Source organism: Oncorhynchus mykiss, chromosome 8 (genome assembly GCF_013265735.2).
Source record: "Oncorhynchus mykiss isolate Arlee chromosome 8, USDA_OmykA_1.1, whole genome shotgun sequence".
NCBI classification, from domain to species: domain Eukaryota; kingdom Metazoa; phylum Chordata; class Actinopteri; order Salmoniformes; family Salmonidae; genus Oncorhynchus; species Oncorhynchus mykiss.
Window position 1 is genome coordinate 46,977,709 of NC_048572.1, and position 26,954 is coordinate 47,004,662.

The 26,954-nt window shown below is 42.0% G+C and overlaps 1 protein-coding gene across 2 annotated transcripts; it reads left to right on the forward strand.

The window, feature by feature from the left end:
* The first annotated feature begins 370 nt into the window (after nt 1-370).
* LOC110529969 (chromodomain Y-like protein) lies at nt 371-26,622 on the forward strand. 2 transcript variants are annotated; one of them, XM_021612668.2, is made up of 7 exons: nt 377-666; nt 10,720-11,512; nt 20,675-20,940; nt 21,256-21,428; nt 23,501-23,711; nt 24,001-24,144; nt 26,204-26,621. In XM_021612668.2, exons 1-7 carry the CDS (start codon nt 643-645, stop codon nt 26,360-26,362), a joined length of 1,770 nt encoding a protein of 589 aa, XP_021468343.1. In that variant the 5' UTR covers nt 377-642; the 3' UTR covers nt 26,363-26,621. The 2 variants fall into 2 exon arrangements, with proteins under 2 accessions (XP_036841406.1, XP_021468343.1); XM_036985511.1 differs by lacking the exon at nt 10,720-11,512 and having other exon boundaries at nt 371-666; nt 26,204-26,622.
* Nucleotides 26,623-26,954: the final 332 nt, after the last annotated feature.

Genomic DNA, 26,954 nt, shown 5'->3' on the forward strand with positions numbered 1-26,954 from the left:
TCTGCCCCTGAACAGGCAGTTAACCCTGTTCCTAGGCCGTCATTGAAAATAAGAATTTGTTCTTAACTGACTTGCCTAGTTAAATAAAGGTTAGACCCACTCCTTGTATAAATGGTAAATATTTGTACATGTTTATGGTTTAATTTGTGAAATATATTTTTTTAAATATTTACGTTGATGGTTTTATTTACTACATATGTCAATATATATCACAGATCATAGTTTTACCACGGATCGTGGTAGACATATTTACAGAATAAATAAACAAATCTCACTCCATACTTATCAAACAGCAGAAAACAGTCTCCATATCAATACAGAAGAGTAAAAAAGACATTGACTATGCACCACTGAGCTACCAGCAGTCTGTCTTTCAGTCTAGGGCTAGGCTACAAAACCGCATTCTTATGCGCAAAACATGCGCAGCTGTGAGCGCAAAATAAATAGTTCCGCACACAGACCCAGAGAAAAAAAGTTCTCATGCTGGGCTGGACAGAACACCACCCTGAGTACCTAGCTAACGTTACGAGGATTGGGAACACGCCAAAGACAGCTAACGTGAACTGGGCTTCATCAAATCTGGAGGTCCTTTTAACCCAATAAGATTTGCTAGCCAAGCGGCGAGAGAAATTGCAACTTATAATGGCCTCGGAAGAGCTTTATGAGGTGAGTTAGCTACTATCTACTGCTAGCTAGCTAGCTGAAATGTTTTTTTTTTGTTCGTGTAGCTAGCTAAATTAGCTTCTTAGCCAGCCACCTGGCTTGAAAGACACCTCATATTAGCTTGAGCTTCATAAAAATTTCAGCCCAGGAAGTTGTCTACTAAATCGAAATTAGGCCACCTTAACGATAGCTAGCTTGCTGACTGTTCGTTAGCCAACGTTAGTTAGCAGTGATACCGACGATGCATGTCATGTGTTCTTTGCTATTTTACCCGACCAACTTGCTTAAGCGAAGCTAGTGAGTGAGCTACCTAGCTAGCTATTGGGTACTACAGTCTCTGCAGCAAGAGGGTTTTGCTTCACCTCTAACTTCGGTCTTGTGGCCAGATTTTTAAACAAATCAATGGAGCATAGGTTTATGCTTTCACAGAGGTACTATTCTATATGTAATTATGTGAATGCTTTCCAGTTATTACCGTTAGTAGTAGTCCAGGCCAGTGCCACATTTTAGGTGATATGTGAACTTTTTCATAAAAGCATGAAACTTGGTACAATTGTATAGTTTGGGGCCCTGAACATTTTCAGATATAAAACGCCTCCTGGTGGCTATTGTCCGTTCCGAGGAGTAAAAAGTAGAGGTAGACTTACCAATTAGTTTGTGTTTTTACGAATAACAATTTAGAGTTATTAAGCAATTAAAACGGGTCACTCTGTTACCAATGAATGACTGCAATTGAATTGGCCAAAAGGGGAAATCAGTCACAAACCACAGTTACAGTAGAGGAAAGGGATGTATAGTTCAGTACAGTAGAGCACACCAGGGACGTGAGAAATTGAAAAATGTTCATAATGTTTAAACAGAAAATAAAAAGTTAAAACCATACAAAAAAATATAAAAATTCCAGGTAAATTCACTATGCAGCTGCACTGCTGCCAGCACCTGTTTGGGTCTCGTGGTGCGTCCCTTTCAGATGGTTAAGCACTGCACCTGTACTACCATTACTGCACCTGTACTACCATTACTGTATCTCAATTCCACCTCGCAATTCCACATCCACCTCGCATTTAACTCCTCAAACTATTGCCATATACTGTAGGACTTCGCTGCTGTCGCTTCCTCATTGACATTTTTCCAGCTGGGGGGGCACTATTTTTATGTTTGGAAAAATAACGTTCCCAAAGTAAACAGCATATTTCTCAGGACCAGATGCTAGAATATGTATATAATTGACAGATTAGGATAGAAAACACTATAAAGTTTCCAAAACTGTCAAAATATTGTCTGTGAGTATGACAGAACGAATATTGCAGGTGAAACCCTGAGGAAAATCCAACCAGGAAGTGGCTTCTATTTTGAAAACCTGTTCCATAGCCTGCCTTTGCTCCATTTAAAGGGATATCAACCAGATTCCTTTTCCTATCGCTTCCTCAAGGTGTCAACAGTCGTTCGACATAGTTTCAGGCTTTTATTTAGAAAAATGAGCGAGAACGATAACATTGCATCATTTTATGGCTGGGTGCCAACAGCGTTTTGTAAGCGCAACAGAGTTTGGGCAGCCATTGTCTCTCCCTCTCCTACTGAAAAAGACGGTTGCGGTATATATATTACTGATTTTATATATTTTAAAAACAACCTGAGGATTGATTATAAAAACGTTTGACATGTTTCTGTGGACATTAAGGATACTATTTGGAATTTCCGTCTGCGTTGTCGTGACCGCTCTTTCCTGTGGATTTCTGAACATAATACGCCAAACAAACGGAGGTATTTTGGATATATAAATTACCTTTATGGAACAAAAGGAACATGTATTGTGTAACTGGGAGTCTCGTGAGGGAAAACATCCGAAGATCATCAAAGGTAACTGATTCATTTGATTGCTTTTCTGATTTTCGTGACCAAGCTACTTGATGCTAGGTGTTCATAATGTTTTGTCGAGCGATCGATAAACTTACACAAACGCTTGGATTGTTTTCGCTGTAAAGCATATTTTCAAAATGACACGACAGGTGGATTAACAAAAGGCTAAGCTGTGTTTTGCTATATTGCACTTGTGATATTTTTAATAATATTATTTAAATGTGGCGCTCTACAATTCAGTGGTTGTTGATGACAATTATCCTGCTAAAGGGATGGGTAGCGTCAAGAAGTTAACGGCGATGACATGGTGGTGGAGAGTCGACTCCAAAATAATTGATTCCTCGACTGTCAACTCCTGGTGTCGACTCCCATTTCTGACTGTCAAGATTTGATTCCGCTTTTTGGAACGGAGGAGACTTATTACTTGCCATACTTCCGAGAACAAACACACATCTTTCATAGTGAACTAGCGAGGGACGGAGAGAGAGGGGAGGGGCACAGTATAGGCAGGTCGGCCACCAGGCAGACAGTCAAAACCGTGCATTAGGCCTATCTATATACAAGCAAATGCTTTATCTCACAATTTCTTGGCTTGCAAAGTCAGTAAAGTACAGCCTATCATCAATGAATAGGCTAGGATATTCTACGTCCAACAGACCGAAGACTGAGCACACACTCGCATCATTAGAGAAGCGAAGGAGCAGGCGAGCCAGCAAGAGGTAGCGAGCGGCCGGGGCAGAAATAATTGTGTGCATATTTTGGTAATCTGTGTCTTGCAAATTCACGAAAGTAGCTGAAAATGTGCCTCTTCCCCTCTGGTTTTATTTACATTTTACAACTTTCCCCAGGCCTTTTATAGCCTATTGTTTAGTTAGGCTATAACACGAAAAATTACTTTTGTGATAACTGCACTGTGATTTTTAATTATGTGCATTTTTCTTAATCCCAATTTAGATTACAGTATAATGTAATATACTACAATACTTCTCTATTGTACCAGGGGTTGAATTAACTTTCAGAATGCAGCAATTTTTAAACGCGGACCATCAAACAAATCAATGTATTTAAACAATTTCACCTGCGTTTCATATTGAACGTTTTTAATTTTTTAAAATCCTCAATAGAGGGATGCGGGGTGTGCAACTCTAGTTTTTCTTCACACAAAATATGTTAGTGCAACACATTCGGCAGGAAATGTCATCTGATGAAAACAATTTCAACAGAATTGCAACGCTATTTGGCTAGCAGCCACATAAGTAAATTAGTTTACAATAAAAATGTATTTTTTTGCAAAAACGATGCATGGTCATCATATTTTTGTATATCATAGAGACTATAGCCAGCTACATTTCCTAATGTTTTGCTTAAAGTTAATCTTGCATTTTTAACTTGCTACCGGAGAAAAACTACCCTGGAGAAATGTACCAGAGAGAAGTAGCCTACATATCAGTCAGCGCTGTCTGGTGATCCAATGACAAGAGCATAGATATTTCATCCGAGTAGAGATGTGCAACTGAAGCACAAAATTAGTCCTTTTACATTCATGATTTGGAGCGCACCTTGACTGAAGCGGTGCAGAATTTACAAAAAGAAACCTTTTAAATCTGCACTTTCAAAACCCAGCTAGATACGTTTTCAGTGTTTTCTTTCCTTTTCTGCGTGAAAAATGTGAAATCCTGTATTAACGCGACCCCTGACTACTAACATCTCTCTGCTTGCCTCTTCCTGTTCCTGCATTGCAGACTGCTTACCACTGTCTGCCTCACTATTGTTTTAAAAATATATTTTTATATATATATATATGAGAATAATATTAAATCGTATTTAAATGGTCTTTATACTGTATTTCACTAAACTTTATGAATATCTTATTTAATTTACAATGACGGCCTACCAAAAGGCCTCCTGCGGGGCCTGGGATTAAAAAATAAATATAGGACAAAACACACATCACAACAAGAGAGACAACACTACATAAAGAGAGACCTAAGACAACAACATAGCAAGGCAGCAACACATGACAGCACCCCATGGTAGCAACTTAACAACAACATGGTAGCAAAACATGGTACAAACAATATTGGGCACAGACGACAGCACAAAGGGCAAGAAGGTAGAGACAACAATACATCCACACAAAACAGCAGCAGGAGTGTCCATGATTTAGTAAGAGTGTCCATGATTCTTTGAATGAAGAGAAACTGTCCAGTTTGAGTGTTTCCAGTCGCTAGCTGCAGCGAACTGAAAAGACGAGCGACCCAGGGATGTGTGTGCTTTGGGGACCTTTAACAGAATGTGACTGGCAGAATGGGTGTTGTATGTGCAGGATGAGGGCTGCAGTAAATTTCTCAGATAGGGGGGAGTGAGGCTTTAGAGGGTTTTATAAATAAGCAACCGGTGGGTCTTGCGACGAGTATACAGATATGACAAGTTTACAGAGGAGTATAGAGTGCAGTGATGTATCCTATAAGGATCTTTGGTGGCAAATCTGATGGCCGAATGGTAAAGAACATCTAGCTGCTCGAGAGCACCCTTACCTGCCGTTCTATAAATTATGTCTCCGTAATCTAGCATGGGTAGGATGGTCATCTGATTCAGGGTTATTTTGGCAGCTGGGGTGAAAGAGGAGTGATTACGATACAGGATACCAAGTCTAGATATAACTTTAGCCTGCAGCTTTAATATGTGCTGAGAGAAGGACAGTGTACCGTCTAGCCGTACTCCTAGGTACTTGTATGAGGTGACTACCTCAAGATCTAAACCCTCAGAGGTAGTAATCACACGTGGGAGGAGGGGCATTCTTCTTACCAAACCACATGACCTTGTTCTGAGCACCTCCAAAATAAAGGTAAATGGTAGAGAAAGCTTGTTGGACACTAAGAAAGCTTTGTTGTAGAGCATTTAACACAACTTCTGGTGAGGGGCCAGCTGACTGTCTCATCTGCATATAAATGGATGAGATAGCTTCCTACTGCCTGAGCTATGTTGTTGATCTAAATTGAGAGAGTGGGGCTTAGGATCAAGCCTTGGGGTACTCCCTTGGTGACAGGCAGGGGCTGAGACAGCAGATTTTCTGACTTTATACACTGCACTCTTTGAGAGAGGTAGTTAGCAAACCAGCCCAAAGACCCCTCCGACACCAATACTCATTAGCCGGCCCACAAGAATGGAATGGTCTACCATATCAAAAGCTTTGGCAAGTCAATAAAAATAGCAGCACAATATTGCTTAGAATCAAGTGCAATGGTGACATCATTGAGGACCTTTAAGGTTGCAGTGACATGTCCGTAATCTGAGCGGAATCCAGATGGATCGCATACCCGAGAGAATACTATAGACATCAAGAACGTCATTCAGTTGATTAGAAATAGGCCTATAACAGTTAGGATCTGCTTGATCTCCCCCTTTTAAATAAAGGATGAAGCGTGGCTGCCTTCCAAGCAATGGTAACCTCCCCATAAAGGAGAGACAGGCTTGGTTATAATAGGGGTAGCAACCTTAAAGAAAGGTCTAAACCATCTGACCCAGTTGTTTTTTGGGGGTCAAGTTTAAGGCGCTCCTTTAGCACCTTGGACTCAGAGACTGCCTGTAGGGAGAAACTTTGTAGCGGGGCAGAGGGATAAGTATCAGGGATAGTCACATTAAAGGGGTGGGAGATGAGGAAGTGTTGGACGGGCAAGGAGGCATGGCTGAGTCAAATAGGAATCCAGACTTGATGAAGTGGTGATTAAAGAGCTCAGCTATGTGCTTAGTGTCAGTAACAACCACATCATCAACATTAAGGGACATGGGCAGCTGTGAGGAGGGTTTATTCTCCAGGTATTTAACTGTTTTCCAGAACTTCTTGGGATTAGACCAACAGAGAGATAACTGCTCCTTAAAGTAATTAACATTGGCCTTCCGGATATCCTGAGTGCACTTATTTCTCATTTGCCTGAACGATTGCAAGCATCTATGAGAATTCAGGATGGGTCGTTTCACTGAGCAGCCATTACGAACACCGGCTGTAAAACAGTGATCACTATGGTGATTACAGAAAACACCATACTGATACCTATCAAGATTATTTGTGAGGATAACATTGAGGAGAGTAGCCTTTTCTGGGTGTTTGGAGTCATACCTTGTGGAATTTGTAATATTCTGAGAAAGATTTAGAGAGTCCCATTGCTTTAGAACTTGGTCAGGTTGTTTAAGCATGTCCCATTTAGGTCACCAAGCAGGACAAATTTAGACTTTGTGTAAGGGGCCAGGAGAGAGTTTAGGGCAGGTAGGGTACAGGCCGGTGCAGATGGAGGACGATAACACCCAGCAACAGTCAACAAAGAGCTATTTGAACGTTTAATGCTTAAAACCAGCAAATCGAAAAAGGTTAAAACCAGAAAGGTTAACGTCAGTATTCAAAACACTCTTCCTTAACCACGTCTCAGTAAGGACCGGACCAACACATCTGGATTGGAGCCGTGAACCCACACTTTCAATTGATCCATTTTAGGTAATAAGCTTCTAACGTGTAGAGAACCAGGCTTTTACGAGAGCAGAAATCAGTGAAGCAGAGTCAGAATTGGCGCTAGCAACAGTAGACGGGCCAGGGTGTACATGCATATTTCCAGATATCATCAACAGTAATACAATCAAGGCACGGCAGAGGACAGGGAGAGCTCTGCAGTGCTGATTCATGACATCTGAATGTGCATCAGATGGCAACAAGATCATATTGTAACAACAATTTCATCAGGTAACATGAATACAAAGCTGGCGAGAGGTGGTTAGAATAGGATGAGAGGCCAAAAGTCTGTGTAAACAATAGTCAGAGTTCCGAGTATGGGAACAAACAGTCTGTCCCATGGTTGGGTAAAGAAAGTTTGTAGTCAACAAAGTATACAGGAGTAATGGGGCAAAATGCACAAGAAAGAAAAAAAAAAAAATATATATATATATATATATATTTATATATATATATATATAACGACTTGGGGCTAGCCATTTCAGAGTCACTCGCACCAACATGACAGTGCATTCTAACACTGTAAAAGGCCCTTAGTTGGCTCTAAAATTGTGTATTTTATGACAATTTGAAGAGAAGGAAGTTATGTGTTTAAGATTCAAGATTCTCTCATGGGACCCTATTTCAATTTCGGGGGATCCCAAGTTTTGGAACCACTGTACTACTAACCTTTCGCTCGGCTTGCTTCCTCTCTCTGTCTCCTTCACCTCCTGCATTGCAGCCTGCCTCAGCTTCACCACTGTCTGCCTCACCACTGGTACGCAATATAATATTATTTATGTTGATTTGAAAATTGGATTACACTTTTTAAATCTTACATAATGCTTGAAAATGAAGCTCAGATTTGGGGTAATGCGGAATCAATCATTTCGGATTCTGCTTTACTGAAAATGTATGAATGGAGGCAACCATTGATACCAAGCTAAGGCAGAAGCAACTGCACACTGCTAACCCCAAGAATGACATAAGGAGGATGGAGTCTTTCAGCAGTTGTCGCAACAGAATCTGCTGCATCTTCTGGCCGAATAAAATGCACAACAGTAAGCTATACAAGAAGACAATATGTCACACAGCCTATCAAGAGACTGATTTTGATGACATGGCCATATTCTCAGAATGCCCATATATAGACTCATTATAGAATTATGTCCATATGGGGATGAAGTAGATTGAAGCATAGAATATTAGATCTTTGTCGGACTATGTGGACAGCTCCTCTGGCTAGAGAGTCATCTTCTATGACCCTGTTGGTTATCCATGCCATGAATCTTCATCACATACTCTACCATACTCTCTTGCCTAAATTGACAATTTGTCTGGCCTAGAGGGTCATATGCATTCCAACCTTCTACTTGGTACAGCTGAAGGAGGTTCCTTCCATCTTTTCTTTATTTCCTTTGCTGCTGCTTGGTCTTTGGGAGTCTAGGCTGGGGTGTTGATAATTGTTGTTGTGAAAAGGGCTATATAAAGAACATTAGTATTCAGTGAGTTTGAAATGCTGCACCAATGCATAATTTGTGGGAAGATTTGCTCATTTTCTGGTTTCTCTTCATGAACATTTCAACATGAGCTTTAGTCCATAAAGTAAATTTGTGAATTGCTCCAAAATGGACATGCCAAATTCTTTTTCAGAAGAGAACGAGTGGCGTTTGCTTTCTTACCCTGGCAGTCCATCGTTTTATATAATAATCTGAACTGTTTGTGATTGTAATCCTTGACCATCGAAACATAGGGGTAGATATGACATTTTCCATGTTATGTTTGGTACAGGAGATATGACGCAAAATATTATATATATTTATTTTTACCTTTTATTTAACTTGGCAAGTCAGTTAAGAACAAATTCTTATTTTCAATGACGGCCTAGGAACAGGGGTTTAACTGCCTTGTTCAGGGGCAGAAAAACAGATTTTTACCTTGTCATTTCGAGGATTTGCTCTTGCAACCTTTCGGTTACAAATCCAATGCTCTAACCACTAGGCTACCTACTGAACAAAATATAAACGCAACATGAAGTCTTGGTCCCATGTTTCATGAGCTGAAATAAAAGATCCCAGAAATGTTCCATAAGCACAAAAAGCTTATTTCTCTAAAATCTTTGTTAATATCCCTTTGGTGAGCATTTATCCTTCTCCAAGATAATCCAGCCATCTGACAGGTGTGGCATGATTATTACACAAGTGCACCTTGTGCTGGGGGCAATAAAAGGCCAATAAAATGTGCAGTTTTGTCACACAATGCCACAGATGTTTTGAGGGAGCATGCAAATGGCATGCTGACTGCAGGAATGTCCACCAGGGCTGTTGCCAGAGAATTGAATGTTCATTCTACCATAAGCCACTTCCACCGTTGTTTTAGAGAATTTGTCAGTACGTCCAACCGGCCTCACAACCACAGACCACGTGTAACAACGTCAGCCCAGGCAGGACCTCCACATCTGGCTTCTTCGCCTGTGGGCTCGTCTGAGACCAGCCAACCGGACAGCTGATGAAACTGAGGAGTATTTCTGTCTTTAATAATACCATTTTATAGGGGGGGAAACATTCTGATTGGCTTGGCCTGGCTCCCAAGTGACTGCGCCCCTGCCCAGTCTTGTGATATCCATGGATTAGGGCCTAATTCATTCATTTCAATTGACTGATTTCCTTATATAAACTGTAACTATTGCATTTTATATTTTTGTTCAGTGTACATTTTTGTAATGGGAAATGGCAGCCATGAGCTGTTTTTGGGATAGCTCCATATCTGAAAGTTATTCATGCTTTTATGAAAAGGTGAACATTAATTTTCACATATGGCCTGGACGATATGGCCTGAACTGTTACAAGTTGCCAGCCTATCCTATCTATACTATATGAGGTAATGGATTCAAGTTACATTGAACATTTTAGTTTCAAACTCAACATGCTGATGTTGTCTTTTGTTCAAGTTTGCCATTTAGCTGTAGTTAAATTGCCTACATTGACAATCTTACACACAGACATTTTGGGTTAAACACACAAATAACTACACTAATTAGCAATATATCTATGAAATCAAAACTTATAGGAGGAATATCATAAAGTAGGCCAATACAAAAAAACTGGCCCAATTAGCCATGAAATCTTCTATTCATTAGTCACATTAGTCACTGCCTGTGGATATAAACAGCCTTTTTGGAGCTGGTGGTCTAGGTCTAATACTATGGCTAGACCATTGGGATGAAAACAGTTCATGACTTATGTGGCTGGGGTCCTTGATGATACAGAGGGCGGCAGTGGTTAATGAAAATGTCCTTGATAGATGGCAACTCTGTTCCTAGGTGCCTCCTTCTAGGCTAGGTCAATATATGGGGGGCTGCCTTATTTTTGAGGTCTACCCCGAGTTAGAAACATCCTACTGGAGATCTGAGGGTGTTCGAAGAAGCTATAGCAGGGTCGTATTCATTAGTGTAAACGGGTAACAAAAACAAGCATTTCGTATTGGACAGTTTAGGGAGTCCTGCCCTGTTTGTCCTTTTTGTCCATTTGGGTGCCTGGTGAATACAACCCTGGAATATCACAGATGATTTCACCATATGGCTGATTGTTTCTCACGTCACGTAGTCCATTGTATGCTATAGCCGTTACATTTTAGTCTCATGATTTGTGACTTAGTGACTGCCCTAAATCCAGTCATTGCCACTGCCAACTATTTTTAAAATTCTGTTACAGGTTGAGAGAATTGTGGACAAACGGAAGAACAAGAAAGGAAAGATTGAGTACCTGGTGCGCTGGAGGGGCTATGGCTACGAGGGGGACACCTGGGAGCCCGAGACGCACCTCTCTGCCTGTGTGGAGTTCATTCACGATTTTAATCGGCAACACGGTGAAAGACAGAGAGACAGTACTTTACTGCGCTCCACTCGAAGCACTCCCAGCACGACCCACAGTTCGAGAAACAACGCCCGCAAACAGATCTGCAGGCCTCAGCCACACAGTGGAGCAGGAAGCCATGCTCTAGTAAAACCCGGGAATGCCTCTTCCCCCACCGCAGCAGCTACGGCCATCTCAAAACCGTTGCCACCACTTGACCCTGGCGTGGCACACACTAGAACGAACATGCAGCTTAACTTGAGCCAAAAGTACAGTGTTTCGGCCACCGGTGACATTTGTAGACCTGGCTTCACAAGCGGGCCTGCGGCTTCTCCGGTGGGCACGGTGCGTCGGAGCATGGACCTGGCGAAGTCCGGGATCAAAATCCTAGTACCCAAAAGCCCAATGAGCAGCCGGGCGGACTCTGAGTCTTCGCCTAGCGAGGCGGCCCACTGTCTGGAGCAAGGGGGTCAGGAGCAGGACTCTGTGCCCCCAGAGGTAGCCCTTTTGGAAAAGCCTCCAGGGTTGTTACTGGGGCCTGGGGAAGAAAGAGCGCGCATGGGGACCCGGCCCAGGATTCAAAGCCAAAGCCCATTAATTCCTCAGCAAGTCCCCATCACCCCCGCATCAATACGCACACTCAATGGGAAAGGTAAGGCTCTAGGGGCGATTCCACGCTAGCGGAAAATATTTTTTGGTATCTCAGATTTTTCTGGCAATTCTCACAACTTCACTAGGAGGAAAGATGTTTGAAATGTTTTTTACATAAAATCATGATGAAAGTGGCCATTTTAGGCCCTTTTTAGACCTATACAGTGGGGAGAAAAAGTATCTGATACACTACTGATTTTGCAGGTTTTCCTCCTTACAAAGCATGTAGAGGTCTGTAATTTTTATAATATGTACACTTCAACGGTGAGAGACGGAATCTAAAACAAAAATCCAGAAAATCACATTGTATGATTTTTAAGTAATTAATTAGCATTTTATTGCATGACATAAGTATTTGATACATCAGAAAAGCAGAACCTAATATTTGGTATAGAAACCTTTTGTTTGCAATTACAGAGATCATACTTTTCCTGCAGTTCTTGACCAGGTTTGCACACACTGCAGCAGGGATTTTGGGCCACTCCTCCATACAGACCTTCTCCAGATCCTTCAGGTTTCGGGGCTGTCGCTGGATAATACGGACTTTCAGCTCCCTCCAAATATTTTCTATTGGGTTCTGGTCTGGAGACTGGCTAGGCCACTCCAGGACCTTGACATGCTTCTTATGGAGCCACTCCTTAGTTGCCCTGGCTGTGTGTTTCGGGTTGTTGTCATGCTGGAAGACCCAGCCACGACCCATCTTCAATGCTCTTACTGAGGGAAGGAGGTTGTTGGCCAAGATCTCGCGATACATGGCCACATCCATCCTCCCCTCAATACGGTGCAGTCGTCCTGTCCCCTTTGCGGAAAAGCATCCCCAAAGAATGATGTTTCCACCTCCATGCTTCACGGTTGGGATGGTGTTCTTGGGGTTGTATTCATCTTTCTTCTTCCTCCAAACACTGCGAGTGGAGTTTTGACCAAAAAGCTCTATTTTTGTCTCATCAGACCACATGACCTTCTCCCATTCCCCCTCTGGATCATCCAGATGGTCATTGGCAAACTTCAGACGGGCCTGGACATGCGCTGGCTTGAGCAGGCGGACCTTGCGTGCAATGCAGGATTTTAATCCATGACGGCGTAGTGTGTTACTAATGGTTTTATTTGAGACTGTGTTCCCAGCTCTCTTCAGGTCATTGACCAGGTCCTGCCGTGTAGTTCTGGGCTGATCCCTCACCTTCCTCATGATCATTGATGCCCCACGAGGTGAGATCTTGCATGGAGCCCCAGACCGAGCGTGATTGACCGTCATCTTGAACTTCTTCCATTTTCGAATAATTGCGCCAACAGTTGTTGCCTTCTCACCAAGCTGCTTGCCTATTGTCCTGTAGCCCATCCCAGCCTTGTGCAGGTCTACGATTTTATCCCTGATGTCCTTACACGGCTCTCTAGTCTTGGCCATTGTGGAGAGGTTGGAGTCTGTTTGATTGAGTGTGTGTACACGTGTCTTTTATACAGGTAACGAGTTCAAACAGGTGCAGTTTATACAGGTGATGAGTGGAGAACAGGGGGCTTCTTTAAAAAAAAACGAACAGGTCTGTGAGAGCTGGAATTCTTACTGATTGGTAGGTGATCAAATACTTATGCCATGCAATAAAATGCAAATTAATTACTTAAAAATCATACAATGTGATTTTCTGGATGTTTGTTTTATATTCCATCTCTCACAGTTGAAGTGTACCTATGATAAAAATTACAGACCTCTACCTGCTTATTTTGCAGGTTATCAAATACTTGTTCTCCCCACTGTACATGCATCCTATAAGACCCTATGATCTGTAAACTGTACATGATACAGACATCTTTGTGTCATTATACTCCTAATAGTGTGCTCTAACATGGAGTATGTCTAGATTCTGAAATACAAATGTTCACATTAGTTTATTCAATATTAGAACTATTTAATGGATATCAAAACTACCCATTTTGATTTAGCTTATTTTTAGATATACTGTTTGGAACAATATACTCTTCAAACGCATCACATTTCCAGAGTGGGCTCTCTTGGTACTTGTAACGATGTGACCCATTTTTTATACATGAACATTTACCTTATAGGTCATTAACCAATCTCAGCCCTCCTTTAGGATTGCACATTCAGCAAGTCACCAGCAGAGGGCATTCCTTGTAATCCATTCGCTGTGTTGGTGGTGCCAGGACTTCAGAATAGGCGGAGAGCCCACTCTGGAAAAGTGATGTACTTGTAGAGTATATCGTTCCAAACAATATGTCTTTAAAATGAACAAAATCAAAAAGGGTTGTTGAGAGATTAATGTTAAATAAATGAATGTGTATTTCAAAATCTAACATACTCCTTATAGTGTGCTCTATGTACGGTTCACAGATCATAAGGTCTTACAAGAGGCATGTATTCGTACCCCCTGACTTATTCCCAATTGTGTTACAGCCTGAATTCAAAATGTATTAAATAAATACATCTCACCCATCTACACACAACCCCATAATGACAAACTGAAAACATGTTTTTACAAATGTTAGATAATTTATTGAAAACGAAATACAGAAATATCTAATTTACATAAGAATTCAGTCAATACATGTTAGAATCACCTTTGGCAGTGATTACAGCTGGGAGTCTTTCTGGGTAAGTCTCTAAGACCTTTGCACACCTGGATTGCATAATTTTTGCACATTATTCTTAAAAAAAATATTAGTGCTCTGTCAAGTTGTTCATTGCTAGACAGCCATTTCTAAGTCTTGACATTTTTTTGTATTTATTATGGATCCCCATTAGCTGATGCCAAAGCAGCAGCTACTCTTACTGGGGTCCAGCAAAATTAAGGCAGTTTTACAATTTTAAAACATTACAATACATTCACAGATTTCACACCACACTGTGTGCCCGCAGGCCCCTTCTCCACCACTACCACATGTCTACAGTACTACATCCATGTGTATGTATAGTACGTATGTTATCATGTGTGTATGCATGTCTGTGCCAATGTTTGTGTTGCTTCACAGTCCCCGTTGTGCCATAAGGTAAAAAAAAATAAAATGTAATCAAATTTTACTGCTTGTATGAGTTACTTGATGTGGAATAAGATACTTCAGTGTAGTCATGGCTTTATGTAGTACTGTGTGCCTCACATAGTCTGTTTTGGACTTGGGGACTGTGAAGAGACCTCTTGTGGCATGTCTTGTGGGGTATGCATGGGTGTCCGAGCTGTGTGCCGGTAGTTTAGACAGACAGCTCGGTGCATTCAACATGTCAATATCTTTCATAAATAAAAGTAGTGATTAAGTCAATCTCTCCTCCACTTTCAGCCAGGAGAGATTTACATGTATATTTCTAATATTAGCTCTCTGTGTACATCCAAGGGCCAGCCCTGCTGCCCTGTTCTGAGTCAATTGCATTTTTCCTAATTCCTTTTTTGTGGCACCTGACCACACGACTGAACAGTAGTCAAGGTGCGACAAAACTAGTGCCTGTAGGACCTGCCTTGTTGATAGTGTTGTTAAGGCAGAGCATCACTATATTATAGACAGACTTTTCCCCATCTTAGCTACTACTGCATCAATATGTTTTGACCATGGCAGTTTACATTCTAGTGTTACTCCAAGCAGTTTAGTCATCTCAACTTGCTCAATTTCTACATTATTTATTACAAGATTTCGTTGAGGTTTAGTGAGTGTTTTGTTCCAAATACAATGTTTTTAGTTTTAGAAATATTTAGGGCTAACTTATTCCTTGCCAACCACTCTGAAACTAACTGCAGCTCTTTGTTGAGTGTTGCAGTCATTTCAGTCGCTGTATATTTTCAAACTGATTTAAAGTCTAAACTGGCCACTCCGGAACATTCAATGTCGTCTTGGTAAGCAACTCCGGTGTATATTTGTCCTTGTGCAGCCACCATCATACCTGAAAATATGAAGAGTGGTACTCAGTGATGTGTTGTTGGATTTGGTTCAAACATAACGCTTTTTATTCTGGACATAGTTAATTTATTTTCCAAATGATTGGCAGTTTTACTTTAGTGCCTTATTACAAACAGGATGCATGTCTTTGGAATATGTTTTATTCTGTACAGGGCGTCCTTCTTTTCACTCGTTAGTATTGTGGAGTAACTACGGTGCATTTGGAAAGTATTCAGACCCCTTCACTTTTTCCACATTTTGTGACATTAAAAGCCTATTCACAAAAAAAAAATGTAATGTCCCCCTCAATCTACACACAATACCCCCATAATAACAAAGCGTTAACAGGTTTTTATAAATGTTTATACATTTGCAAACATTTTTAAACAAATACCATATTTACATACAAGTATTCAGCCCCTTTGCTATTTGACTTGAAATTGAGCTCAGGTGCATCCTGTTTCCATTAATAATCCTTGATGTTTCTACAACTTGATTGGTGTCCACCTGTGGTAAATTCAATTGATTGGACATGATATGGAAAGGCACACAACTGTCTATATAAGGTCCCACAGTTGACCGTGCACATCAGAGCAAAAACCAGGCCATGAGGTCGAAGGAATTGTCCGTAGAGGATTGCGTCGAGGCACAGATATGGCGAAAATAACCAAAACATTTCTGCAGCATTGAAGGTCCCCAAGAACATTTGCCTCCATCATTCTTAAATGGAAGAAGTTTGGAGCCACCAAGACTCTTTCTAGAGCTGGCTGCCTGTCCAAACTGAGCAGAGGGAGAAGGGCCTTGGTCAGGGAGGTGACCAAGAACCCGATGCAGTCGGGGATACGCTAAATACAAATGTGATTTACATTTTCAAACGGTCCATTTAGATTTTCCAACGGGGCTAGAGGGCAAGTTTTTCTCTCGCCTGATTAGCCTCATTTCACTGCCAAAAAATGTAATCATCTAGTGTTCAGCGAGAACAACAACAACAACACATTGTCAAATTTGGGTAGCCTAGTCAAATAATTAACATCCAGTCACATTAACTGTTACTCTTGTGGGAATTTCACATGTAGCCAATGTTGCTGCTGCTCATTCCTTTTGCTCGAAAATGAACTAATGGTTAAAAAAAAATGTAAGGCCCATGTCCATAGAAACACATACCAGCTCTACTGGTAGTACTGCTACGACCAGCAGCGCTGCACCTGTCGATGACACAAGTTGTTCTGCTTCCACGAGCACATCCAATGCTAGCATCAGTAATTCTACATTTGTTGTTAGCCCAGCTAGCATGGACACTGACAGTTGTGAAATGGATGCAGCCGAAGAGCTACTGCCCCCTTACCCGGGAAAGCACCAAACAACAGACAGGGATGTTGGACCATCGAAGAGTTGCAAATATGATGAACTACATTGATTTGGGGTTCACTTATATTGGGAGTAGTGCCTTTCCTCAGCCACAGTACTTTTGCACATAGTGTGTTATATCTTGCAACTCGATGAAACCTTCACTCTTGCACAGACATTTAGAAACAAAACATGCCACTGGAATTTTTTGAGCGAGAATTAAGATTACTTTCGAGTAGTAAGACATGTATAAAAGCAACAGATGGTCTTAATAAGAAGGGGCTAGAAGCGCCTTTATATTGTGAGCTACCGAATGGCTAGGACAGGCAAGCCCCTTACTATTGTGTAGGACTTAATTCTTCCTGATGCCGCAGATATGGCTGGGGACAAAGCTGGGGTAAAGGCCCAAAAAAACTATACAGTCAATGACTTCATCAAACACTGTTTCACGACGCATCAGTGACATGGCAGGAGATGTTTTGAAACAATTACTGCTTCGCATACAAGCCAGTGAATTCTATGCGTTACAGCTGGATGAGTCAACAGACATGGCGGTCCTGGCACAGTTCCTGGTATATGTCCGTTACGCTCATGGGGGGTCAATTAAGGAAGACTTCCTCTTCTGCAAACCACTGGAAACCAGGACAACAGGAGAGGATATTTTTAAAGTAATGGACAGCTTTGTGACATCAAATGGACTTTGGTGGTTAAGATGTGTTGGTGTCTGTACTGATGGCGCAAAAGCCATGACAGGGAGACAGTGGAGTGGTAATGCGCGTGCAAGCAGTTGCTCCCGACGCCACTTGGGTACACTGCAGTATCCACCGAGAGGCGCTTGCTGTCAAAGGAATGCCGGACAGCTTGAAAGACGTTTGGACACTACAGTGAAAAGGGTAAACTTTTTTCTGCACTATGCAATGATATGGGCAGCAACCATGTAATGCTTTTACAACATACAGAAGTGTGCTGGTTATCAAGGGGTACATTTTTTTTTTTAAATTGAGAGACAAGCTCAGTTTAATGACATCCTTTTCACTTGTTTGACCGCTTGCATGATGACGAGTTTCTCACACAACTGTCCTATCTGGATTATGTTTTTTCTCGCTTGAATGATCTGAATCTAGGATTACAGAAACTCTCCGCAACTATATATATTCTATGTGCTGGACAAAATTGAGGCCATGATTAAGAAGTTGGAGCTGTTCTGTCTGCATTAACAAGGACAACACACAGGTCTATCATTTGTATGATTTTGTTTTGTGTGCAAATGAACTCAAGCTATATATATACTCAAGCTATGATATAGCGAAGCACCTGAGTGAGTTGGGTGCGCAATTACGCAGGTACTTTCCCATAACGGATGAACGGATGAAGAACTGGATTCGTTATCCCTTTCTTGCCCTGCCTCCAGTCCACTTACCGATATCTGAACAAGAGAGCCTCATCAAAATTGCAACAAGCGGTTCTGTGAAAATGTTATCCTAATTTACTGCCAGATATGGCTGCGCTGAGTTTCCTGCTTTGGCAAATCTCGCTGTTAAAACACTGATGCCCTTTGCAACCATGTACCTATATGATAGTGGATTCTTGGCACTGACTAGCATGAAAACAAAATCCAGGCACAGACTGTGGAAAATTATTTAAGACAGAGACTCCAATACAACCCAACATTGCAGAGGTATGTGCATCCTTTCAAGCACACCCTTCTCATTCACAATTTGATGAGAAAATAAGGTTTTTATGTAAGATTAACTAAATAAAGAGCAAAATTATTATTATTTGTGCCCTGGTCCAATAAGAGCTCTTTGTCACTTACCACGAGCCGGGCTGTGACAAACTTCTTATGTTTAATTAATGTATCGTATAGTGTGTGTGGCAGGCTTACAATGATGGCAAACAAACAATATTTGAGAGTGCGCTGACCCTGGAGCTAGAGGGGGTACGCAGCTGGAGGTTGAATGATTGAAGGGGTACGGAACTATAAAAAGTTTGGGAACTACGGATCTATGCAGCACTCCACCAATCAGGCCTTTATTGTAGAGTGGCCAGATGGAAGCTGCTCCTCAGTAAAAGGCACATGACAGCCTACTTGAAGTTGCCAAACGGCACCTAAAGGACTCTCAGGCCATGAGAAACATTCTCTGGTCTGATGAAACCAAAATTTAACTCTTTGGCCTGAATGCCAATTGTCACGTCTATAGGAAACCAGGCCAATACCATCCCTACAGTGACGCATGTTGGTGGCAGCATCATGCTGTGGGGATGTTTTTCAACGGCAGGGACTGGGAGACTAGTCAGGATCGAGAGAAAGATGAACGGAGCAAAGCACAGCCTTGATGAAAACCTGCCCCAGAGCGCTCAGGGCCTCAGACCGGGGCGAAGGTTCACTTTCCAACAGGACAACAACCCTAAGTACACAGCCAAGACAAAGGAGTGGCTTCGGAACAAGTATCGTAATGTCCTTGAGTGGTCCAGCCAGAGCCCAAACTAGAACCCGATCAAACATCTTTGGAGAGACCTGAAAATAGACTTTGTTATCCTCAATGATATTACTCATGTGCATGTATGGCTTTTAAATTGTGTGCTTGTTTTTTAAAATGGTCGAATTGGGCCTTCCTAGTGGCACCACGATCTAAGGCTCTGCATCGCAGTGCTTGAGGCGTCACTACAAACCCAGTTTCGATCTCCGGCTGTGTCACAACCGGCCGTAACCAGGAGTCCCATAGGGCGTCGCACAATTGGCCCAGCGTCATTAGGGGAGGGTTTGGCCCGGGGGGGGCTTTACTTGGCTCATTGCGATCTAGCAACTGCTTGTGGCGGGCCGGGCGCCTGCAGGCTGGCTTCCGGGTTAAGCAGGTGGTGTTAAGGACTGCGGTTTGGTGGGTCATGACTCGACCTTCACCTCTCCCGGGCCCATTGGAGAGTTGCAGCGATGAGACAAGATCATAATTGAAATTTGATTTTTTTTTTATGGTTGAATTAATAAACTAAACTAGCCAAGAAGACTCTAGGCTGTAATCACTGACAAAGGTGCTTCAAAGTACTGAGTAAAGGGTCTGAATACCTATGTGATACTTTAAAAATTTAGCAAGATTTTAAATTTAAAAAAACATTGCTTTTTCATTATGGGGTATTGTTGCCATTTAAAGGGTTTGAATACTTTTTGACTGAACACATTTCAGCATTTCCTTTTTTTAGGAAATGTTTACAAATTAATTAAATAATTCCACTTTGATATTATGGAGTATTGTGTGTAGGTCAGTGAAAACATGTCAATTGATTCCATTTAAAATTCCGGCTCTAACGCAAGAAAATGTGGAAGAAGTCCCGGGGGTGTGAATAGTTTTCTGAAGACACTGTAGGTCTGGAAAGGGCCTAAAATGGCCACTTTCATCATGATTTCATAGAAAAAAACATTGATACGAATGTTAAAAGCATGTGTAACATCCTTCCTCCCAATGAAGTTTCTATCTGAGAATTACCAGAACAATCTGAGATGCCAAAAATATTTTCTGCTCCCGCTGGCATGTAATCGTCCTCTAGGCTTTTTCAATAGACTTCAATAACTGTTGTGATGTATACTGAACCTAGGTCTTGGTGAATTAAGATGTTAGAAGTAGTTTGAGGATTTAAAAAAAATATGTAGCCTACAACTTCTCGCTCTGGTCTAAGTAGACCACAATCGCAGAGGTGAGTGATTGTGGACATTGCCATGCAAACACAGTTCTTTACAATGTTGTTTCTCCCCCTTCTCCGCAAACGAATGAGTACACAGTTATGTCAATTAAGTCAGTTGGTGGACTGTTCATCTGCTGTTGAGTAGAACCTAAGTAAACCATTCAGGCAGTACCAAAGATTTAATTTATCTGGTTATTTAAACAGACAATGTTAAAGGCTGTGTCACCATTATATTTTGTCACCATTTTTTTTTATCCACCAGGTACATCAACACTCATGGAGGCTCTGGCGGCCAATGGGACAGCTAGCCTGCAGAGTGCAGTGGCAGGAGTCACCCCAGTCTCCGGGGTGGCAGGGAAACGGCGCTTCGAGGAGCAGCGCTCAGTCTTCGACAAGCGCCTTCGGTTCAGCGTCCGGCAGACTGAGAGTGCCTACCGCTACAGGGACCTTGTCGTCAAGAAGCAGGATGGCTTCACCCACATCCTGCTCTCCACCAAGTCCTCGGAGAACAACTCACTTAATCCCGATGTGAGTCATGCCTGTCTTGTCTTTGCCCTAACAAAACAATTGTTACACTGCATGACAGGCCAAAAATAGTAGTACTTCATCATTTAGTTATGCCAACTTTTCCAAACAATTGGTAGTCAAATATAAATGTATGCAAAGTATCTGAAACGAAAGTCAAATATTGGTCCTATAAAAAATATTGGGTTGGTGTCCTGGATTAAGCCTAGTATTTCCAATATTAACTCTCCATCTAAAGTGTTTCTTAATCTCAGACTAGGCTTCATCTGTGTCTAGGTAATTGGCCCATAATAATTGTCTCCCTCATGGCTGCCTCAGGTGATGAAGGAGATGCAGAGTGCCATGGCCACGGCGGCGGCAGACGACAGCAAGCTGGTCCTGCTGAGCGCCGTGGGTAGCATCTTCTGCTTCGGCCTGGACTTCATCTACTTCATTAGACTGCTCACCGACGACCGCAAGAAGGAGAGCATCAAGATGGCTGAGACCATTAGGTAGGTCAGAAGGGTGTACTTTTGTTTTCTATTTTGTATGTGGATTGATTTCAGAGAAAAAAAAGAAATGATGAAAATAAAACTTTCCGTCCCTTTCTGATGTTTGAAGGCTCACCTTGGCCCTTTCTCGATTGTCCAAAAATGTGTCCTGTCCTTGTCCCTCTTACATCATCTGCACTGATTGGAGAAAACAAAATGGTGGAATGGTTGATTTCATCTCTGGTCAGTTCTTTCAGATCAGTGCAAGATTTGTAGACAATTGTCTCGAATCATCAGTTATTTTGAACAGGTGGAACAAATGATGAGTAGAACGTTAGCTGTGTGTTGTAGGGGCAGTCTTTGTAATGAAAAACATAAGGCATTGTGTTGCCGAATGAAATTACTGGGAGTTTATACAGTTGAAGTTGGAAGTTTTCATACACTTAGGTTGGAATCATTAAAACTCGTTTTTCAACCACTCCACAAATTTCTTGTAAACAAACTATAGTTTTGGCAAGCCGGTTAGGACATCTACTTCGTGCATGACAAGTCATTTTTCCAACAATTGTTTACAGGCAGATTATTTCACTTATAATTCAATGTATCACAATTCCAGTGGGTCAGAAGTTGACTGTGCCTTTAAACAGCTTGGAGAATTCCAGAAAATTATGTCATGGCTTTAGAAGCTTCTGATAGGCTAATTGACATCATTTGAGTCAATTGGAGGTGTATCTGTGGATGTATTTCAAGGCCTACCTTCAAACTCAGTGCCTCTTTGCTTGACATCATGGGGAAATCAAAAGATATCCAAGACCTCAGAAAAAAAAAATTGTAGACCTCCACAAGTCTGGTTCACCCTTGGGAGCAATTTCCAAATGCCTGAAGGTACCACGTTCATCTGTACAAACAATAGTACGCACGTATAAACACCATAGGACCACGCAGCCGTCATACCGCTCAGGAAGGAGACGCGTTCTGTCTCCTTGAGATGAACTACTTTGGTACGAAAAGAACCGCAAAGGACCTTGTGAAGATGCTGGAGGAAACGGGTACAAAAGTATCTATATCCACTGTAAAACGAGTCCTATATCGACATCTATCAGCAAGGAAGAAGCCACTGGTCCAAAACCACCATAAAAAAGCCAGACTACGGTTTGCAACTGCACATGGGGACAATGGTTGTACTTTTTGGAAAATGTCCTCTGGTCTGATGAAACAAAACTGTTTGGCCATAATGACCATCGTCATGTATGGAGGTAAAGGGGGGGGGGGGGGGGGCTTGCAAGCCCGAAGAACACCATCCCAACCGTGAAGCACGGGGGTGGCAGCATCATATTATGGGGGCGCTTTGCTGCAGGAGGGACTGGTGCACTTACAAAATAGATGGCATCATGAGGTAGGAAAATTGTGTGGATATATTGAAGCAACATCAAGACCTCAGTCAGGAATTAAAAGCTTGGTCGCAAATGTGTTTCCATATGGACAATGACCCAATCATACTTGCAAAGTTGTGGCAAAATGGCTTAAGGACAACAAAGTCAAGGTATTTGAGTGGCCATCACAAAGCCCTGACCTCAATCCTATAGAATATTTGTGGGCAGAACTGAAAAGGTGTGTGCAAGCAAGGAGGCCTACAAACCTGACTCAGTTACTTACACCAGCTCTCAGGAGGAATGGGCCAAAATTCACACAACTTATTGTGGGAAGCTTGTGGAAGGCTACCCGAAACATTTGACCCAAGTTAAACAATTGAATGGCAATGCTACCAAATATTAATTGAGTGTATATAATCTTCTGACCCAGAATGTGAATGAAAGAAATAAAAACTGAAAGAAATCATTCTCTCCTATTATTCTGACATTTCACGTTCTTTCATATTCACGAGCCTAACTGACCTAAGACAGGGAATTTTTACTAGGATTAAATGTCAGGAATTGTGAAACTTGAGTTTAAATGTGTTTGGCTAAGGTGTATGTAAACTTCTGACTTACACTGTATATGGAGTGTGCGCCACTTTATTTTGATTTAGTTTAGTCTTTGTAATGATGCCACAGAAGACTGTTATGCAGACAGTCTGTCATCTCCATCCTCAGGACATTCGTGAACACATTCATCCAATTCAAGAAGCCCATCATCGTAGCCGTGAATGGACCGGCGGTGGGCCTCGGAGCCTCTATCCTCCCGCTGTGTGACGTTGTCTGGGCCAACGAGAAATCCTGGTTTCAGACGCCCTATACCACCTACGGACAGACACCCGACGCTTGCGCCTCCCTCACCTTCCCTCGCATCATGGGCGTGGCCTCGGTGAGTTCATACGGCATTGTCTGAAAATCCTCCTCCGAGGGGGAGTAGTCTAGATGTAGTGTGGGGAACTATTTAAGTGTAGCACTCACTGGGCTGGTTTTCCTGCGATGGGGAATATCCTGTCCAATACAAAAAAAAGAATGGAGTGGGACAGCCCCACTCCTTTTTTAAATGTTTTTTTTATTTAAAAAAAGACAACTTAATACTATTCCAGTACTTTTTCCTGCTTAACCTCACCCCGTCCTCTCCCCTACTCTTGTCTTCTCTCTCCCTCCCCCTCTTCTCCCAGGCCAATGAGATGTTGCTGAGTGGGCGGAAGCTGACAGCCCAGGAGGCCTGTGCTAAAGGCCTCGTGTCCCAGGTGCTGTGGCCCGGGACTTTCACTCAGGAGGTGATGGTTCGCATTAGGGAGCTAGTCACTTGTAATTCAGTTGTAAGTCATCCTTTTCATTTAAAAAAAAATTGTTTTTATATTTTGTGGCGTCTCTTTTCCACACAGTACGACCCTGCCCCTCTCCCTCACTTTGGTCTTTTTTTGTCTCATCAAAAACATTTTCCCACCGACACTCATTTACAGTGCCTTCGGAAAGTATTCAGACCACACATTGTTACGTTAGTTCTTTTATTTTTATTATTCCCTGCAACCTACAAACAATACCCCATAATGAAAAGCAGTTTTTTTTGCAAATACATTTTTGTTTTTGTTTTTAAATCATCACATTTACATACGTATTCAGACCCTTTACTCAGTACTTTGTTGAAGCACCATTGTCAGCGATTACAGCCTCAAGCCTTCTTGGGTATGACGCTATAAGCTTGGCCACCTGTATTGGGGGAGTTTCTCCCATTTTTCTCTGCAGATTCTCTCAAGCTGGATGGGGATCGTCGCCGCACAGCTATTTTTAGGTCTCTCAAAAGATGTTAGATCGGGTTCAAGTCCGGGCTCGGGCTCAGAGGCTTGTCCCGAAGCCACTCCTGCGTTGTCTTGACTGTGTGCTTAGGGTGTTTGTCCTGTTGTAAGGTGAATCTTTGCCCCAGTCTGAGGACCTGAGCAGGTTTTCATCAAGGATCTTTGTACTTTGATCCATTCATCTTTCCCTTGATCCTGACTCGTCCCTGCCGCTGAAAAACATCCCCACAGCATGATGCTGCCACCACCATGCTTCACCGTAGGGGTGGTGCCAGGTTTCCTCCAGACGTGACGCTTGGCATTCAATCTTGGTTTCATCAGACCAGAGAATCTCGTTTCTCATGGTCTTGAGTCTTTTAGGTGCCTTTTACTGAGAATTGGCTTCTATCTGGCCACTCTACCATAAAGGCCTGATTGGTGGAGTGCTGCAGAGATGGTTGTCCTTCTGGAAGGTTCTCCCATCTCAAAAGAGGAAACTCTGGAGCTCTGTCGGTGACCATCAGGTTCTTGGTCACCTCCCTGACTAAGGCCCTTCTCTCCCAATTGCTCAGTTTGGCCATTCCAAACTTCCATTTAAGAATGTTCTTGGGGACCTTCAATGCTGCAGACATTTTTTGGTGTCCTTCCCCAGATCTGTGCCTCGACAACAATCCTGTCTCGAAGGACAATTCCTTCGACCTCATGACTTGGTTTTTGCTCTGACATGCACTGTCAACTGTGGGACCTTATATAGACAGGTGTCTTTCTAAATCATGTCCAATCAAATGAATTGGCCACAGGTGGACTCCAATCAAGTTGTCGGGATGTCAAGGATGATCAAAGGAAGTTGGATGCACCTGAGCTCAATTTGGAGTCTAATAGCAAAGGGTTTGAATACTTATGTAATTAAGGTATTTCTAAATTTATTTTCGCTTTGTTATTATGGGGTATTTTGTGTGTAGATTGAGGATTTTTTTTTATTTCAGTGATTTTAGAATAAGGCTAACGTAACAAGGGGTCTGAATAGTTTCCAAATGCACTGCACACACACACACTCTCTCCCAGCCGTAGTGTTCGCTTGAATTGTTATATTTTAGTCTCCCAGGATGCCAGTATCACAATTTTTTTTTTCCATGGCAAAAAAAAATCAACAAAACGCAATCCAAACTCTTTTGTCCTTTTTAAAAACCTTCCGTATGTAAAATATTGTATGTCAAACTTGGAAAATAAATGTGACTGGATGACAACATAATGATTTGTTTCCAACATTAGGGCTGTTTTCCTAAAGAAGTTAAATATGCTTTGTGTTTTGTTTCCTTGCCATGATACAAATGAGTATTGCGATACTGGTATCATCCTGGCCCTAACCAAGAGTGTGTTTTTAAATTAATATAATGCTTTTAGTAATACATTAAATTGAGATCATGTCAACAATATCTGGATGTTATGGAATTTCTCCTGAATCTTTTAATTGTTGACAAAAAGGGATCTTGTGTCATGTCCCAGCGTTAAATGTTAAATCTATGCCAATATCCATAAGTCATATTCCTTTCCTTTTGCTTTTTTTTGCCGGGGGGGGGGGGCTCTGTTTGTTGCACTGTAGGTCCTGCGGGAGTCCAAAGCACTGGTGCGAAACGCAAACCGGGCCGCCCTGGAGCAGGCCAATGAACGTGAGTGCGAGGCGCTGAAGAGAGTGTGGGGCTCTTCGCAAGGGGTGGACTCCATCCTCAAATACCTGCAGAAGAAGATTGATGAGTTTTAAGGAAAGCACGTATTCCCCATACGTTCCCAAATAACCAGAAAAACATGGCACTAGCAGTGCATGGCGTTCAATCTGCAGCCTCTCAATATCCCACCATCCCTCTTGCATGTATGAGAGTACAGTGCATTCGGAAAGTATTCAGACCCCTTGACCTTTTCCACATTTTGTTACGTTACAACCTTATTCTAAAATACATTGATTAAAAAAAAAATCCTCAATCTACAAACAATACCCCATAATGACAAAGCAAAAACTAGTTTAGACATTTTTGCACATTTATTACAAATAAACTACTGAAATATCCCATTTATGTAAGTATTCAGACCCTTTACTCAGTACTTTGTTGAAGCACGTTTGGCAGGGATTACAGCCTTGAGTCTTCTCTGGAGCAAGTTTTCATTGAGGATCTCTGTACTTTGCTCTGTCCATATTTCCCTCGATCCTGACTGATCTCCCAGTTCCTGCCGCGGAAAAACATCCCCACAGCATGATGCTGCCACCACCATGCTTCACCATAGGGATGGTGCCAGGTTTCCTCCAGATGTGATGCTTGGAATTCAGGCCAAAGAGTTCAACCTTGGTTTCATCAGAC